The following is an 18,665-nucleotide window of genomic DNA, read 5'->3' as shown; positions in this document are numbered from 1 at the left end:
GCCGGTACTTGGGGCAGGGAACCCACGGGAACCGGTACCGGGCAGGGAACCGGTACTGAGGCAGGGAACCCACGGGAACCGGTACCGGGCAGGGAACCGGTACCGGGGCAGGGAGCCAGTACCAGAGCAAGGAGTCCCCCGGTAGACGGGACAGGGAGCCCCCGGTAGCCGGTACCGGGCAGGGAGCCGGCGCATTCCCGGCGTTCCCGGGCGGGCGGACGCCGTGGGAGGCCGGGGATTTTTCTCTCCCTCCCGTCCCGCCCCGGCAGCTCCGGGGCACAACACGGGGGAGGGGGGGGCTGAGCTCAGGAGAGGGGGTCCCATCCCGGGGGGGGGGCATCCCACAGGGAGGGGTACGATCCGGGGTGGGGGCCCATCCCATGGGGGGCTCCGATCCTGGGAGCGGGTCCCATCCCGGGGGCGTTCCTAACTTGGGGGTCCCATTCTATGGGGCTGCTCTGATCCTGGGGGGTCCCATGGGGGGTCCTATCTTGGGGGTCCGGTTCCGGGGGATACCACCCCATGGGGGGGTTCCGATCCTCATGGGATCCGATCCTCGGGGGTCCCATCCCATGGGGGATCAGATCATGGGGGATGGGGTCCTAACTTGGGGGTCCCATCCCCGGGGGTCCCTTCCATGGGGGGGGGGTGTGTGTGTCCCAGCCTGGGGGTCTCATCCCGAAGGGTCGATCCTGGGGGTCCGAGGTGGGGGGTCCCACCACGGAGGTCCTGGGCGGAAGGGGGGGTGTGTGTGTGTGTGTTCTCAAGGGTCCCAGGAGGGGGGTGCCCTCCCGGGGGTCCCACGGGACGATGCTGGGTCCCCACCCAGCTGTGAAGGGGGGGTGGGGGTGGCCCCCTTTCCCCCTCAGCTTGGGGGGGGTACGACGACACGACACACAAAGGGAAAAGGGGGGGGGGGGGGGGGTGTCCTCCGTGTGCGGGCACGTTTGTGTGCGTGGCGTGGGGGGGGGGGGGAAAGGGGGGGGGGGGTTTGCGGTGAGCCGGGGTGGGCGGGGCGTGTGCCAGCGCGCGTGCTCCCGCCGCCTGCTGTGCACGCGCAGGTATGGCCCCGCCCCCCCCCTTCCCGGTGCGCACGCGCGGGGAGCGCCCCCCCCCTTCCCCCCCCCCCCCCCCCCCCGCAGGTGCCCCGGTGTGGTTGCGATTGCCGTGATTGCGGTGGTGGCGGCGGGGGGGGGGGGTGGGGGGGTGGGGGGTGGGGGGTGCGGTCCCTTTAAGGGGGAGTGCCCGGAAGGGCGCGCGCCCCCGCCCGGCCCCGCCCCGCCCCGCAGCGCACCGGCCCCGGTGGGGCGCGGTCGTGCGGCGGTAACGGGATAGGCGGTGCGGGACGGGCCATGGCGGGGCTACCGCCGAGGCTACTGGGGTTGTTGCTCCCGCTGTTCCCGGGGTTGTTGCTCCCGCTGTTCCCCGTCGCCTCCGCCTTCAACCTGGGACCGCGCCTTCCCGGTGCTCAAGGAGGGCGCGACCCCCCGACGGCTTCTTCGGCTTCTCGGTAGCGCTGCACCGGCAACCGAGAGGCGGGAGCGGTGCCTGTGAGTGCGGGGGGGACGGGGGGGAAGCTACACCGTACCCTGGGTCTCCGGGGGGAGGTGGGGTACAGGCAACGGGGTCCCGTGGGGAGGCGGGCGTGGGGGGGGAGCGGAGACCCGGGGCTTGAGGCGGGGAGAGTCCCCCGTGGGGAGGGTGGGAGTCCCCGTGGGGAGGGGGTGTCCCCCGTGGGATGTGGGGGTCCCCGGGGGGTTCGGGTCCCCCTTGGGGCAGGGCGAAGTTCCCGAGGCTGTGCTGGCTGCCGTGGGGACAGAGGTGAGGTGGGAGGAGGAGCTGGGGGGGCGGCTTTGAGTGCAGGGAGGGGGGTGTCCCGGGGGGTCCAGGTGCTGGGTGGGAGTCGGGGGGTGGTTGGGGGGAGTCTCTCTCCTACCCCAGAGCCCTGAGCTGAGGGTAAGGGTGGGGCGGGGGGTATGTGCTGTAAATAGCTCCTTGGGTGTTTATCCCCTGCTCGTGCTTTGCTTTGTGCACATTTATTGGAGGGGGGGCCCATCCTGACCCTGGGCTCCCCCCACCACCACCACCACCTTTATTCCCCGGGTGCTGAGCACCCACTGTGGGGTCCCCACCCAGGAACCCCCGTGACCCGGGACAGCGGAGCAGGGACGTGCTGTGACGGCACCGGTGGGCACGGAGCCTGGCAGCCACCCTGGGTCCCCAACCGCGGGGTCCCAGCTTGTCACCATCTGTGCTGACCCTCCCCAGGGTGGTTGCAAAGCCCCTCGTGTCCCCCCCTTCACCCCTGGCCGCCTCCGTCCCCCATCCAAGCAGCCCCAGCTCTGCCAGGGAAGGGGCGGGGGGGGGGGGCCTTGGGCAACCTGTTGAACTGTGATTCCTGCTGCCGCCGAGCGAAACCCCAACAAAAGCCCTTTTCAGCGGGTGCATTCCCCGTGTGATCCCACCACTGTCGCTCACCGTGTCCCCTGCTGTCCCCCCGGCTCAGCCAGACACCCCCCGCCCCCCCCCCCCCCCCCCGTCCTCCACCCCACAAGCGTGGGCAGCATCCCCATCCCTCCTGGCCGGCGGTGCCAGTTGCCTGTATGTGCTGGGGAGAAGGCGTAGGGGTTGGGTTGGGTTTTTTTTCCTCGCTTGGGGGCACAGGTTTTTGCTGGCTCACCCTCCCAGTGGAGCTCCCAGCTGCGGGGGGGGGTGGGGGGTGGGGGGGGGGGATGCCCTTCAGAAACCCGGAGGGCTCCCTCTTTTTTTCCGCTGTGCCCGTGGCGGAGGGACCGATGGCAGCTGCTGGACGGAGGCATCTGCTGCTCCGCATTCCAGAGATGCATTTTGGCCGCTGGCCCCGCCGTGGGACGTCGTGTTGTTGCTCCCGTCCAGGAGGGAGTGAAGCTGTTCCCCATGGAGCAGCTGGAGGGGTGCAGGACCTGGCCCAGCACCCTGGGAACCCCCCCCCACCACGGGGACACGCTGGCTCCCATCCATGGCTGGGTTCCCTCAGCTCCCGTGGCATCGGAGCAGCTGGCGGGGGGGCATTGGGGTCGTGGTCCTGGCTGGCACCGGGGTAGATTGGCTTGTCCTTCTTCCTGAGATGTTGGCAGTGGCCATGACTTTGATTTGGGGGGGGTGGGGGTGGGGTTTGGCCCCAGCAGGGGTTTGCGATCCCCCCGGCGTGGGCCACGTGGCCCATGCGTGTCTGAGCGTGATGCTGGCGAGGCGCGGAGGCTCCGCCGTCTGCGGAGTGGAGGGGGGGGGGGGAACAGCTTTGGAGTATGAAACCCCCAGAAGATTTGCACCCCCTTCCTCTGGGAGCCCTCTGCTGCCTGTCCCCATTGTGGGGGGCACAGGGGACCCTTGTCCATGGGAGTGCACGTTGTCCCCAACCTGGGGTGTCGGAGCCATTCTGGGTGGATGTGGGGTGGGGAACTGGTGTGCTGGGGGGGTGCTGAGCTGGGTGTGTGTGTGTGTGTGTGTGTGTGTGTGTGAACCTGCTCCCCTTCCTCAGCCATGGCGGCTCCCCCTGCCCTTTGCTCGCCAGGCGTGCCCTCGCAGGTGGGAACAGGAAAGGGATGCTTCCTGCCACCATCATCCCCGCCGGGGGGGATGTCCTGTGGTTTTTTTTGGGGGGGGGGGGGGAAGGGGGGAACTCAATGCCTAGCCTCGCCCTGACGCCACCGTGGCTGTCGGAGGTGTGGGGCTGGCTGTGGGGTGAGAGGGATGCTCTGGGCTGGCATTCCCGACCTCTCGCCCGGCTGGAGAGAGCCGCTTCCCGGCTGGGTGCTGGCGGGGGGCCAGGCTGGCACATCGTGCCCGAGTGTGTCCCCCCTTTTTCCCTCCCCCTCCCCCCCCCCCAAATATTTTTCATGTCCCGGAGCTGTACCCATGCAAAGGTTTGTTTGCTCACTCCTCCCTGGGCCAGGTGAAGGTGAGGTGGAAGTTTTATCTGCCTTCCCAAGATTAAGAAACTCCTTCAGCCGCCCAGTGCCGGATCCGGCTGCTCCCGTGGGCTCCTGCAGGGTTCGGCTTGTGGCCACGCTGCTTGGACCCGGCGGTGCCGGAAAAACCCGACCCGTGTGGGTTTGGGGGGTGATCCCTGAATGACAGGGGGAAACTGAGGCACGGGGAGGCTGGGGGGGAGGCAGGAGGCAGCACCCACATCCGCAGCCCTCTGCGTGCCTCAGTTTCCCTCCTGGGAGGGGGGGGGAGTGGTGCCCTGCCTGATGCTCGGGGGTCCTGCTGTTCCCAGCTGGCCGGTGGGGAGGAGGAGAGCGTGGCCGGCTGAATTCCCAGTTTTCCCTCCCCCTCGCCTGATTTTCTGCCGGTTGCCAGAGCCGGCCTGGCCTTGTTCCCCCCCCCGGCCTTGGCTGGGGGCCGGCAAAAGCTGCCGGGGTCCTGTGGGGTTGCGGCTCCTTGGCAGGCGGAGGGGGGACGGATGTGCCGCGGTGGGGCTGGCGTCCAGGGGGTCATCCATCCCTCCGTCCGTCCATCCATCCCTCGCTGCTTCGAGGAGCCCTCTCTCCTCCTCTCCCGTCTCTTTTCCCGCACAGGCGTCAGCAGATTTGCCTGCTCAGGGCTCCCGGGGGGGGGGGGGATTGATCACAGGCCCCCCCGCATTGCAAATGTAGCAGCACTGGGGGGGTGTCAGGGTGGTGGTGGGTGGTTTGGGGCTGGCCCGGAGCAGTAATACTTGAGCAGGGGTGGGCTATTGCTGGGGTCACCCCCTCAGTGCACACCTTTGGGGGTCCGAGGGGGTTGTTGGGGGCTGGACCCCCCCCCCCCAGCACCATCATGGAGCTGAGCTCTCAAACCCTGAGCTTGCTCCAGCCCCGATGTGGGGGCAGATTTGGGGTGTAAAACCCTGGAGGGAGGGGGGTCCTCCACAGCCCTGAGCTGGGTGCTGCCTGTGGGGATGGGGTGGGATGGGGTGCTGTGCCGGAGCCCCCACCCTCCTTCCCCTCGGTGCTTGTCACCCCTCCAGCGTGTCGGGAGATGGATGAGGTGCTGCGCTCACTGCCCAGCTGCTCCCCGAGGGGGAGGTTGGGGCTGTGGGGCTGGGGGGGGGAGGACTGTTTGGGAGCCCCCCCTGTTGCTGACCCCAGCCCGCCATCAGGTCTGATCCTCCTTCTCCATCCTCCTCACACCTCTCCCATGCCGGGGGTGACCACATTTTTGGGGCCAGTCGGTGCCCCGGTGCTGAGACCATCCTGCAACCACCTCTCCCGGTTCAGCCATTGCTGGCGGGGAGCCCCCACACCCCTGTGTCCCCCCCCCTCCCCGGTTTACCAGGGCGGATGAGGACGGGGCACGGCCTCGCATTCCTGCCTCCCTCCCTCCCTGGCCTCCCCCTCTTGCTGCTCTTTGACCATCCGAGCACAAGGCCTGGGGTCAGCCCCATCCCCCTTGTCCCCCCCCCCATCCAACCCAGGTGGGACCAGTGCCACAAACTGGTCCTGGCCTCTCCAGGATGGAAGCTCCCAGCTCCAGCATGTAGCTGGGCTCTCCATGGCACCTTGGGGCATGTGTGGATGGGGGGACACCTTTGCATATCCCCCCCCCTGCTGCTGTGGTGGGGCTCGGAAGCCCCCAGCATCCTGGGGACCCCCCACCCCCCCCCCCCGCCGGCCCCATGAGCAGAGCCTGCGGGTGGGCTGCCGTGCCGGGAAGTCTTGGCTGGAGGCAACGAGATGCCGGAGCCACTTGGCTTGGGTCGGCTCCCACCACCCCCCCGGCCCCTCAGGACCTGTGGGGCACTCCATGGTGGTCGGGAATGGCTTTTCTTGGAGCTGGGGTCCGGTTGAGCCGGGACCACCTGGGGAGGCTGGGAGCTGGTCCTGGCTGTGGCACCCCCCGACAAGGGGCCATATGTGTGTCCCTGTCCCCAGGAGCCACACTGATGATGGGGGCAGCACCTGAGGGCTGTGGGTCCTGCTGGGGCTTGGGGGGGGGGGGGGGGGGGGGGGGCAGGATGCCCCCTATGGCTGGGGCAGGACCCCCCTGACTTCTCCCTCCAGCCCTGAGTCACTTCCCCTCCAGATAGATGGGGACAATGGTGCCCCTTGTGTCCCCATTCCCCCCCCTTTCCCCCCCCATGTCCCTCAGGTGTGTGGGGTGGGAGGAGCAGGGATCGGGGAGGGGGGGAAGTCAGGAGGAAACAACTTCACCTTTGCATCCGATGGGTCCCACTTTCTGGGATGGTGGCGGGGGGGAATGCAGATGCAGCTGTCACCCCCAGCCCAGCATTCCCGGGGGGGCGGGAATTGCACCCTTTTGGGGGCTCTTCCGTGAGTGATGCTGTGTCGTGTCCCGTCCTGTCCCCCCCCACCCCCTGCATCCCACCCCACCTGCAGCATCTGTCTCACTCAGCCGGAGCGATGCCGCCGGCGGTGCCCATCGCCGGGCGGGCGGGTGCGGGGGGCCCCGACATGCCGGTGCGGGGGCTGCCTGGGGCCCCGCATTCCTCCTGCGCCTGGGCTTTGAGTCAGCCGCCCCAGCCCTGCCCGGGCTCGCATTGCTCAGCCCTCCCAGTGGCTCCCGGCACGGAACGGCACCGGTGGGATGGGGACAGCGGGAATTGTCCCTTGTCCTCACCGGCGGCAGGGCGGGCTGTGCTGAGAACTGACCAACTCGTTACCCCAGTGACCGGTGATAAGGGCTGGGGGCTGCAGCAGCTACCTGGGTGCCCTGTGTGTCTGTCTGTCTGTCTGTCTGTCTGTCTGTCCGTCTGTCCGTCTGTCCCTGCCTCTGACAGCCTGCCCGTGGGTGGGGACGATCTTCCTCCGCTGGTACGGTGTGGCCGTGTGCCTCCTCCGCGCCATTGTCCTCGCCATCCCCAAGGACTTCCCGGCGGAAAGGCTGGCCTTTCCGGAGCTCCCCGGGCACGCCGGGTCCTCCTGCCGCCACCCTCCCCGAGCCCCATGGCAGGGCTGGGGGTCCTGTCCCCTGCCTCTACTTGGAGGTCCCCAACCTCTTCCCTTGGGTTTGGGGGGGATGCTCACCCCCTTCAAGCCCCCGGGGGGGGCGAGCGCATGTGGAGCTGGGCTGCGGGTGTTGCATCTCCAGCCTGGGCACACACACCCCCCCCCCGGGATGCCAATGTCCTCCCCGCTGCATGGCACTGCCATGACTCAACCGGGACGTCTCTAACCCACCCTGAGGACTGAGTCACCCCCGGAAGGGTGCTGGCAACCCCAGAGTTTGGGAGGGGGGGGGGACGACACCAAGCCTGAACCCTTCCCGGGAAGAGGGACACGTGCGCACCCTTCCCCTTCCCGGGGTCTTTTGCCATTCCCGGGCACGGTGACGGCGAGCCTGTCTGCCAGACACGCCACAGCTGTGCCGGGGGGGCCCCGGCCTCGCCGCCGGCTCAAAGGTTGGCCGGGATCAGGCTTGCGGTTGTTTACACAAGCAGGGGGCCCCCCCCCCCCCCCCCCGGGTGCTGGCGGCGGCGGCGGCTGCATCGTGCCAACGGGCTCCCCGCTTTGCCGTCCTGGCCAGCGGGGTTTGCCGGCATCGACCCGACCCCCTGTTTCTGTATCCCCCCCACCGCTGTGCATCGGGATGGTGGGGGGGCTCAGCCATGAGCCCCGGCTGGAGCGTGTCCTTCAGTCTGTCCCCCACTCCGAAGGGGGGGGGGGGGGGGTGTCTGTCCCTTTGCTGTCCTTCCAGTGCCCTCCTGCACCCACGTGCCGGTGGCAAGGGGCTGGTTGCTGCCACCCTGTCACCCTGTGCATGCCAGCCCCAAGGGAACCCCACTTCTCTGCTCCAGAGATGGGGCTGGGGGTCCCCTCCCCCCCCCCCATAATTTGGGGGTGTCAAGGTGCGACATGCTCCGGGGCTGCAGCTCCTGTCCCCTCCAGGGGTGTCCTGGCCACCATCGCCCCCTCCCCAGGGCAGCCAACCTGCCTTTGCACCCCCAAAAGGATGCGGAGGGCATCGGGATGGGTGAACCCACTGTTCTCCCCCCACACACACACACTCTGTTCTCTGCCCCCCCCCCCCAGGCTGCTGGTTGGAGCCCCCCGAGATGTGGAGCCAGTGAACGGCACGAGGACGGGCGCCGTCTACGCCTGTCCCCTCACCGCCTCCACCAGCGACTGCCAGCGGCTCGACATCGAGTTGAAGAGTACGTGGGCACCCCGGGACACCCCAAAAACACACCCCCCCCCTCGGCGTGTGGGGGCTCTGGCTTGGTGGGGGGGGGTGTCTCCGCTCTCACGCTGTCTCTTCCTCACCTAGATGAGCCGGACAAGGCCATCATCGATGACATGTGGCTGGGGGTGACGGTGGCCAGCCAGCGGCAGCCGGCCGGGAGGGTGCTGGTGAGTGCACGTGCCCCCCCGATGTTTCACACGCCACCTTGCACGACTGCGCTAGGGAACCACTGGTCCCGTCACGTGTCCCCAGCGCGGTGGCACCAGGCAGAGGCACTGCAGGGCTTCCCCTGTCACCTCCCTGTCCCCTGGGGCGGGGAGCTGTGGGGTGATGGGGTGCTGGGACCCCTCTTCCTGGCAGGATGTATTGGTGTGGATGGACTGATGCTCTCGGGAGCATCTCGGGGACATCTCGGGTGCTCTCGGGAGCATCCCTGGAACATCTCAGATGTTCTTGGGACCATTTCGGGGACATCTCAGGTGCCCTCAGGAGCATCTCGAGAGCAACTCAGGGACATTTCAGATGTTCTTGGGACCATTTCAGGGACATCTCGAGAGCATCTCAGGGACATCTCAGGTGCTCTCAGGAACATCTCGAGAGCATCTCAGGGACATTTCAGATGTTCTTGGGACCATTTCAGGGACATCTCAGGTGCCCTCAGGAGCATCTCGAGAGCATCTCAGGGGCATCTCAGGTGCTCTTGGGAGTATCTTGGGGACATCTCAGGTGCTCTCGGGAGCTCTCTCGGGGACATCTTAGGTGCTTTTGGGAGCATCTCAGACATCTCGGGGGCTCTCAGGAGCATCTCAGGGACATCTCAGGTGCCCTTAGGAGCATCTAAGGGACATCTCAGGAGCTCTCAGGTGGCAGGACAGTGTCATACCCTATAGGCCACCGTACCCAGGATAACGCTGTGACGTATGGGCTGCATTAATGGCAGGGCAGCATCCCTGTATATGGCCTGACCCCAGGATCGGGGCAGAGGCAGCACATGAGGCAGGGGGTGGTGGCCCCTGATTTTTGGGGGTGCCTCTGGTGCTGAGAGGGGGTGCCGCGCTGTGCCGGCAGGCCTGCGCTCACCGTTACACCAAGGTACTGTGGTCGGGCAGCGAGGACCAGCGGCGCATGGTGGGCAAGTGCTACGTGCGGGGCAACGACCTGCGCCTCAACATCAGCGACGAGTGGCAGACCTACCACAACGAGATGTGCAACTCCAACACCGACACCGACGAGACTGGCATGTGCCAGATGGGCACCAGTGCCGGCTTCACCGCCAACATCATCTACTTTGGGGCGCCCGGTGCCTACAACTGGCAAGGTGTGTGGGACTGGGGTGGGCAGCCCCCTTCCCTGGGGTTGCCTGGTGCCCGTATTCCCCTGGCACATCCCCTCGTGCAAGCACGGGGTGGGCAGCCCCCTTCCCTGGGGTCACCTGGTGTCCCTGAGACATCCCCTTGTGTGTGCACAGGGTGGGCAGCCCCCTTCCCTGGGGTCACCTGATGCCCCTACCCCCCTGGGACACCCCCTCGTGCGTGCACAGGGTGGGCAGCCCCCTTCCCTGGGGGTGCCTGGTGCCCGTATTCCCCTGGCACATCTCCTCGTGCAAGCACGGGGTGGGCAGCCCCCTTCCCTGGGGTCACCTGGTGCCCCTGGGACATCCCCTCGTGTGTGCACGGGGTGGGCAGCCCCCTTCCCTGGGGGTGCCTGGTGCCTGTACCCTCCTGGGACACCCCCTTGTGCATGCACAGCCACCTGTGTGTGCATGCACATTGGAGCACACGTGTGTGTGCACACTTGTGCGTGCTTGCATGCCCCTGTGTGCACGGTGAGCTCACTGGAGCGTGTGTGCAGGTGTTTGCACATGTGTGCCTGAGTGTGCCCTACACGTGTCATGCGTGTGCACCTTGGCGTGTGCCTCTACACATGGGTGAGCGTGTCCATGCGCACACATGTGGCTGAGTGTGTGCTCACATGCACTGCGGGTGTGCAAGAGGAGCTGGTGCCAAACTGGGGGCAAGGGGCTGCACCTCGCTGTGGGGTTGACCCCCCCTTCCCCCCCCCCCCCCCCTTTTTCCCCCCCTCCGCCATTGCAGGTACCGACTACATGCTGCAGCGGGAGATGTGGGACCTCCACGACTTCTCCTACCCCAACAAGAAGAACGGCAACACCTATATAGGTGGGGGGGGGCAGCAGGGCAGGGGGCTCCCCCCCCAATTTCATGGTTCCTGGGGGGGGAGGATTTGGGGCGAGGAGGAGCTTTGGGGGATGTGAATTTAGGTGGGGGGAGCCTCGGGGGTGGGTGTTAAAGGGGTGTGGGATTTAGGGGGGGAGCTTGGGATGGTGCGAGCAGGTTGGTGACACCATGGTGATCGGGGGGGCTGGAGGAGGTGATGGCAGTGGGTGACGTGGGGATGTCAGGGGGGGTCCCATCTAACCGGGGCGGGGTGTGTGTGTGTTTTTGGCGGCAGGGTACACGGCGGAGGTGGGCAGCGCGGTGCTGCAGCAGACGGCGGTGACGGTGGTGACGGGGGCTCCCCGGTACCAGCACACGGGGGCCGTGTTCCTGCTGAGCCGCAGCCCCCAGCAGACCCTGCAGAGGAGCCTCCTCCTCCCCGGCCACCAAGTCGGCTCCTACTTCGGCAGCGCCGTGGCCCTGGCAGACCTCAACAACGACGGGTGAGGGCAGGGGGGCTAGGACCACCCCCCCAGGGGCCAGGAGCCCCCCGCTGTGTCCCAGGGATCGGAGTGAGGGGTGTCTCTCCTTGGGCATCCTACAGCTCAAGGGGGTCTCTGTGGGTCATAGCTTGGGTCTGTGGGTCATAGCTTGGGGGGGACAACTCCAAGGGTAGGGGGGGTTCACCAATTTTTTTTTTTAGGGGAATCATCTTTTTATGGATCTGGGGGGGTCCCCACCACTTCTTGGGGGGTGTGTATGTCACAGCCCCCAGCCCTAACCAGCCCCTCGTCCCCCGCAGGTGGCAGGACCTGGTGGTGGGAGCCCCCTACTACTTCCAGCGCAAGCAGGAGGTGGGGGGCGCAGTCTACGTCTACATGAACGAGGTGGGGGGCTTCCAGCATGACCCCAGCCTAGTCCTCACTGGTCCCAGTTACTCCGCCTTCGGTTTCGCCGTGGCCAGCATCGGGGACATCAACCAGGACGGCTTCCAGGGTGAGGGGCTGGGGACCCTTGAGGAGGGAGCCATGGCTGGGGGGGGAGCGGAGGAGAGGGCACAGCAAGACTGTCTTGGGGTGTGGGGGGGGGTCTTCAGGTAGGAGGGGATCCCAGTTGAGGGGGTGTGGCGGGTCTCTGGAGAGGTTTGGGGAGAAGAGGTGGAGATGGGGGGCATCTTGGTTGGGGGGGGGGGGTTGTTCGTAGAGGTGAAGGGCTGGGTGAGAGTTGGGTGTGGGGAGGATTGAAGACGACCCCCTCCATTCCCTGTGGGGCTGACCGTGCTCTTCTCCCCACAGATATCGCTGTGGGGGCTCCTTTTGAGGGGCCTGGCAAGGTCTACATCTACCACAGCAGCGCCGAAGGGCTGCAGGACAAACCCCGGCAGGTAACGGCCCCGTGGGGAGCCCCTCACCGGGGCAGCAGGGCTTGGGACCCCCTCCCAGCACCAATGGGTAACACCACCCCCCCCACACCTCCTCTAAATCCAGGTGATCAGTGGGTTGGATCTGGGCCCCGCCAGCATGCGGACCTTCGGGTACTCGCTGAGCGGGGGGCTGGACGTGGATGGTAACTCCTACCCCGACCTCCTGGTGGGCAGCTTGGCCGAGAGGGTGGTCCTGCTCAGGTAAGGGACATGGGGACAATGGGGGTCCTGCAGCCCTCTGCCACCTCCCAGGGACACATCCTGCCTCTGCCAGGGCGGGCATGGAACGATGTGCCCCCCCCTCCGTGAGCTGGCACGGGGCAAGGAGGGGCTGTGCTGCTGCCGGGGTGTGGGGGGGGGATGCTCAGCTGCCCCCCATGTCTCCCTAGAGCTCGGCCCGTCATCAACATCTTGAACAAGACTTTCACGGTGACCCCCAGCAAGGTGGACCCTGCCCGGTGCACCCCCAACTCCTGGTGAGCCCCCCTCCCCTCCCCGGTGCAGCCGGTCCCACTCATGGCACCGCAGTGCCGGCGGCTCCGCTCACGGCCCCTTTGCCCCCCCCTCAACCCCCCCAGCATCACGGTGACCGTCTGCTTCGCCTACAACCAGAGTGCCGGGGACCCCAAGTACAAGGAGAGGATCAGTGAGTGCCAGGGGGTGCAGGGGGTCTTGGGGGGGGGTGTCCACCAGCACGCGTGCAAGGATGTGAGCACACCTGGGGGGACACGTATGTGTGTGCAGGGGGATGTGTGTGAGCACACATTTGGGGAGGACGTGCACACATATTGGTGTGTAGGGATGTGCACACGTGCCAGTGTGTAGGGACGCACACGTGTGTGTGTGAGCCCACGTTTGAGGACGATACACACGTGTGTCGGTATGTGGGGATGCACACGTGTGTGTGCAGGGGGTGTGAGCACACATTTGGGGAGGACATGCACACATATTGGTGTGTAGGGATGTGCACATATGCCAGTGTGTAGGGACACACGTGTGTGCGTGTGAGCCCACGTTTTGGGGACAATACACACACGTGTCGGTGTGTGGGGATGCACACACGTGTGTGTGAGCGCAGGTTTCAGGAGGATGTGCGCACATGGTGTGTGGGAGTGTACACACGTGTGTGTGCAGGGTATGTGTGTGACCACATTTGGGGAGGATGTGCACATGTGTCTGGCGATACACACGTGTGTGTGCAGGGGTGTGTGTGTGAGCCCACATTTGGGGAGGACATGCATATGTGTCAGTGTGTGGGGATGCACACGTGTGTGCAGGCTGTGTGTGTGAACCCACGTTTGGGGAGGATGTGCACGTGTGTCTGTGTGTGTGGATGCACACACTTATGTGTGCAGGGGATATGTGTGCACACAAGGGGTTGTGCTGGAGGCACACGCGTGTGCAACACCCGCAGCCCTGTGCTCTCCCCCCAGCCCTGGAGTACACCCTGGAGGCTGACAAAGACCGGCACCCCCCCAGGGTGAGGTTTTTGGAGACTCATTCTGCCACCTACCACGGCACCTTCCCCATGCCCAAGACTCGCTGTCAGTCCAAGGAGCTCCTGCTGCTGGTGAGCACGCGTGTGAGCGTGTGTGAGCGCACGTGTGTTTGGTGTGCCCTGCAAGATGCTCTGCACGTGGGGTTGGAACTGGGGGGCTGGCTCCTGGGAGATGGGGAGAGGGATGGGTGTGTGTGTGGAGGTTCTTGGGAACAGCAGGGCTGGGAAAAGAGGTGGAAATCCCTCCCTCCCTCCCTCCCTCCATCCATCCATCCATCCATCCATCCATCCATCCATCCATCCATCCTGTGATGAGTTTGTTGGGCCTCATGAGCAGGAGCTGGAGCCCCAGACGTGGCTGGGGGCTGCCTGGCTGCAGCTGGAGGTGGGGCCGGGGTGAGAACCAGGAATTTTCCATGATTTCTGCCACCCCTCAGGAGAACATCCGGGACAAGCTGCACCCCATCGTGCTCTCCATGAACTACTCGCTGGTGGAGAAGCCCAGGACCTTCCAGCTGGGTCCCCACTCCCTCGACGCCTTCCCAGTCCTCAACCAGGACCAGTCCCACGAGAACGAGACCAAGGTGCCAGACCAAGGGGTAGGGGGGTGGTGGGGGAGACGCTGGGGTGAGCCACCATGGGGGGTGGGAGAAGGCTCATGGGGACGTCCCCGTCCCTCCAGATCGAGTTCCAGAAGGAGTGTGGCTCCGACAACAAATGCTACAGCAACCTCCAGCTCCAGAGCAGCTTCGTCACCGACCAGAACCAGTCCTTACCCAGGTGACAGCGGGTTCCTCCTGGTCCCCATCCACCTCTGCCACCCCCTGTGCCATCCCTCTTGGCTGCGGGTCACCTCTCAGCCCCCCGCCCTGGGCTGTGTTGGGGTGGGCCATCCGTGTGCTGAGCGGGGAGGGTCTCTGCGCAGGCTGAACGGTACCCAGGTGCTGCAGTACAGCCGGGACATGAGGAAGCTCTACCTGAGCATTAACATCACCAACATCCCCACCACCCCTTCCAACGGCGAGGATGCCCACGAGGCCCTGCTCAACGTCACCGTGCCACCCAGCCTCTTGCCCTCCTCCGTTCGCCCGGTAGGCGACGCCGTCCCCCTCCCTAGAAGGTGGAGGGACCATGCTGGTGGGCTTTGCCAGGACCTTCCTCACCCTCTTCCTCTTCTCCAGAGCGGAGCCTGTACCTTTGCAGAGACAGTGCTGTGCGAGTTGGGCAACCCTTTTAAGAGGAACAAGAGGGTGAGTCCTTCACCCCCCCCCCCAACCCTTTTTGGGGGGTTCGGGAGGCAGGTGGGGGGTCCGGCTGAGCTGCTTCATGGTCCCTCTGCATCACAGGCAGAGCTGATCATCACCTTCGAGGCCATCGGGATTATGCTGGACACACGGGAGATCTCGGTGTGGCTGGATTTGTCCACGTGAGTGGCCCCCGGTGGGTGGGAATGGGCTGGGATGAGGGTGCCTGGAGCGATGGTGGCTCCTCTCTGGCTTGGTGATGGGTTGGGATTGTATCTGGTGGCGTTACTGGTCCAGGAAGGACTGGAAAGCAGGGAGGATGGGAAGGACGGGGACCCCACGGCTCCTTCTGGAGGGGTGGGGGCTGCCCCACGCTGTCTGGGGGCTGTTGGGTGGTGGGAGATGCTGACCCCCCTGCCTTGGCAGGCAAAGCACCCAGGAGGACCTGCAGCCCGTGGAGGCCAAGCTGCTGGTGGACTACAGCATCCAGTCCTCGCTGGCCACGTGAGTGCAGCAAGGCTGTGTGTGTCCCCCCCCTGGTCCTTCTGTGTCCCCTCCATCCATCCCACCTGAATTTGGTAGTGTTGGGAGTAGGCATGGCCCACCAGTGTCCCAGGACCGGGGCACAGGGATGCCCTGGAGATGCTCCCTGCCACCTCTGCCCTCCTCACCATGCCTGTCTCCCCCTCTTCTCCCCTGCAGAGCCTCCTCCCATGCCCAGTCGCACTTCAGCGGGACGGTGGTGGGCGAGTCGGCCATGCGGAGCGAGCAGGACGTGGGCAGCCCCCTCGCCTTTGACTTCCAGGTGAGCTGGGGGGCGGCCGGGGGGGGTCCCGTGGCGGGGTTGGGAATGCCCAGCTCCATCTCCCTCTCTGCTCCGCAGGTGACTACCAAAGGCGAGTCTCTGGGCAACCTGGGCACCATCCTGCTGGGCTTCGAGTGGCCCTACGAGATCCCCAATGGCAAGTGGCTTCTCTACCCCACTGAGATCCTCGTCAACGGCAACGAGACCTGCCAGCCCCCAGGGGGGGTCATTAACCCCCTCAACCTCACCGTGAGTCACCTTGTCCCTGCCCCACTGCGTGGGTGCTTCCAGCCCTGTCAGCCCTGGGTGGGCAGAGCTGCCCAGGCTCTGACGGGGGTCTTTGTCGTCGTCCCCCCCCCCCCCTCAGCTCCTGGAGGACCAGGCTCCATCCCGGCAGAGACGGGAGCTGGACCCCCCCGAGCCAGCCGAGCCCCCCGTCACCCTGGCCACCGCCAAGAAAGCCAAGTCGGAGGTGGTGCTGGTGAGTTGGGGGGTGTGGGGGGGTCCAACAGCATGTGCCCCCCACCGGCATGACTGTGCACGTTGCTGCCTGGCACCGGCGTGATGCCAAGGCTCTGGTTCCCCCACCCCCACCCCCAACCCCCTCCCCTTTTATCTCCCAGAGCTGCTCCAAGGGCACCGCTCGCTGCATCTGGTTCGAGTGCCCCCTGCTCGACACCCAGCACCCCACCACCTTCAGCATCCGCGCCCGCGTCTGGAACAGCACCTTCATCGAGGTGGGTGCGGGGATGGGGGGGGGGACATAGGGGGGGAGGGTGGGGAGGAACAGGGCTGGGCTGCTCCCTTCGGGGGACAGTGCTGGAACAGGGCACTGAGTTTTCCAGGTCTCAGCTCAGCGGCTGACACCCATCCCTTACCCCTTCCATCGCCCACGTCCCCCCTGTTCCATCACCCACGTCCCCCCCATTCTGTCACCCACGTATCCCCCCTCTCCCATCATCCATGGCCCCCCAGGAGTACAGCGATTTTGACCGGGTGAAGGTGGACGGCACGGCCACGCTCTTCCTCCGGACCCGCGTTCCCACCATCAACATGCGGAACCACACGGTGCGGGTGAGTGACGTCAGAGCCTCTTACTGGGACAGACTGGGGCCCACTGGGAGCTTTTCCCCCTGACGAGGCTCTTCTGGGCCCTTCCAGTTCTCGGTGGACGTGGACTCGGAGCTGACGGAGGAGCAGCCGGCCGAGATCGCGCTGTGGCTGGTGCTGGTGGCGGTGGCGGCCGGGCTGCTGCTGCTGGGGCTGATCATCCTCCTGCTCTGGAAGGTGAGGGGGGGCCCAGATCCCCCTCCTGGGGAGGGGGTGCAGGAGCCGTGCTGAGACCTGCCAGCCTCGTGTCACTGGTGGCTGCCGTCCTCCCTGCCTGGCTGCGGGATGCTCGTGAGCGGCGGGTGGAAGGTGTCCCCCTGAGGGTAGAAGGTGCCCCCCAAGGGGTGGAAGGTGCCCCCCCAGGTGGCCTGGATCCCCCTCCCAGGGAGGGGGTGCAGGAGCCATGCTGAGACCTGATGGGCTCGTGTCACCGGTGGTTGCCATCCTCCCTGCCTGGCTGCAGGGGTGCTCCTGAGTGGCAGGTGGAAGGTGTCCCCCCCAGGTGGAAGGTGCCCGGCTGCCGAGCGATGAGGAAGAGGAGCAGAGAGAATCCTAACTTGCCCCCCCCCGCCCCCCTTGCAAAACATTTTGGGAGCTGCAAAAATCCCACCCAAAGCAGGGCTGGGTGGCTCCCACCTCCCTCTCTGCTGAGGACTGGGGGGGCTCTGGTCCCCTGGGGACCCCCCCAGCCCCCTTGGGACCCTCCCGGCTCCCAGGGGACCCCACTCTCCGGCCAGGAAGGGGTTTGTGGGTCTGCAGGGCCACCCACCCTCAGCATCCCCAGGGGTGAGGGTGCGATGGGGCAGGTCGCCGCCCCGCGGGGGTGGCCAGGAGCCCCCCCCCCCCCCCCCGCCCCCTCTCCCATCCCCCCCTGACCCCTGTCACCTCCTTCCTCGCAGTGCGGTTTCTTCCGGCGGGCCAACACGCGGGCCATGTACGAAGCCAAGGGGCAGAAGGCGGAGATGAGGATCCAGCCGTCGGAAACCAAGCGGCTGACGGATGACTACTAGTTGGGGGGGGGCAGCCCCGCTGTCCCTCCCCCATCCCGGGCGCCTGCGCCACCCGCTTGGTAATGCCCTGCGGGGGCCGGCTGCAGCGGCATCTTCTTCCTCTCCTCTTCCTCACTGCATCATCTCTCCTGCCGGACCCTATAGGGTCCCTATAGGGCACAGGGGGCTCAGCGGGGGTCTCTCTCTCCAGGACGGCTGCTCCTTTTGCCTCTGCTCTTCACCGGTTTTTTGGGGGGGGGGCTCTCTCTCTCCTTCACCCTGCGGTGTCACCCCCCCAGCCCCACGCTGACCCTCTCCTCTCCTTCTTTCCCCCCCCTCCCCAGTGCCATTTCTTCCAGCGGACCCGTTACTACCGGATCATGCCCAAGTACCACGCCGTGAGGATCCGGCAGGAACAGCGCTACCAGCCCGGCGGCCTCCTGCCCCGCCGCCGCCGCCGCAAGAAACACTGGGTGACCAAGTGGCAGGAGCCGGAGAAGTACTACTGACCCCCCCACCCGACCTCCCCCCACCCCCCGGCCCTCTGCCAGGGGAACACCCGGGCCGGTGTTTTGACTTTGCACAAGCGCATCTCTCCCTGCCCCAGTCCCTCTCCCCTCCCTTCGGATGCGGCCGCATCCCGGCACTGGCTTCTGCCTGCTCCTCTCTGCTTGCCCGGGCTCGCACCCTGGCTCTTGCACGCTCGTGCCTTGCACGCTCAGGGGGATGAGGCCCCAGATGTGTCGTGTCCCCCCCCACCCCATCCCCTGATGTGACCGCTGCTGGTCTCAGAGTGCCTTCTCCCCGCCATCCTGCGCAGACACTCCTCCCGTGTCCCGCACACGTCCTTGCACGCCAGGATACGTCCTTGCACGCCGGGACCCATCCTTGCACGCTGGGACACGTCCTCACATGCCAGGACACGCTCACACACACCACCACCCCCCCCATGCACCCCCCCTTCCCTCAGCACTGGATATATGCTGTGGTGGGGATGGGGACGGTGGGAGCTCCTTCCTTCCTCCCCTGCCTCCTCCTCCTCCCCAAAGCGGTGCAGGGGCCTGATCCTGCATGTTCACACACACGCCCCCCTCCAGTCTGCATCCGACACAGCTTTGGCTCGGGGGGGGGGGGGAGGAGGTGTGTGTGCAGAGCACGAAGCTGTGCTCCCCCCCTCCACCCCCACAGCTTCATCTCCCAGGGGTCTGTCCGTCCCCCCGCAACAGACGCTGCCCCAGGGGGTTAAGTTATTCCGT

The 18,665-nt window shown here is 66.4% G+C and overlaps 1 protein-coding gene across 1 annotated transcript; it reads left to right on the top strand.

Annotated features, from left to right (window-relative positions):
• Positions 1-1,352: 1,352 nt before the first annotated feature.
• ITGA3 (integrin subunit alpha 3) lies at positions 1,353-17,918 on the top strand. Its single transcript, XM_074162806.1, is given in 28 exon segments — positions 1,353-1,448; positions 1,450-1,485; positions 1,487-1,520; positions 1,523-1,550; positions 8,016-8,137; positions 8,251-8,333; positions 9,235-9,484; positions 10,260-10,343; positions 10,636-10,843; positions 11,143-11,336; positions 11,636-11,724; positions 11,828-11,964; positions 12,153-12,239; positions 12,342-12,409; positions 13,197-13,333; positions 13,699-13,845; positions 13,944-14,041; positions 14,187-14,352; positions 14,443-14,511; positions 14,608-14,687; positions 14,932-15,009; positions 15,208-15,310; positions 15,389-15,559; positions 15,678-15,791; positions 15,934-16,047; positions 16,286-16,384; positions 16,472-16,597; positions 17,754-17,918. Coding segments are annotated over 28 exon segments (3,183 nt in total).
• Positions 17,919-18,665: the final 747 nt, after the last annotated feature.

The sequence above is a fragment of the Numenius arquata genome, chromosome 23 (genome assembly GCF_964106895.1).
Source record: "Numenius arquata chromosome 23, bNumArq3.hap1.1, whole genome shotgun sequence".
Classification (NCBI taxonomy): domain Eukaryota; kingdom Metazoa; phylum Chordata; class Aves; order Charadriiformes; family Scolopacidae; genus Numenius; species Numenius arquata.
Note: the sequence above shows the minus strand (reverse complement) of the source record. Positions and strands in the feature narration are given on the sequence as shown.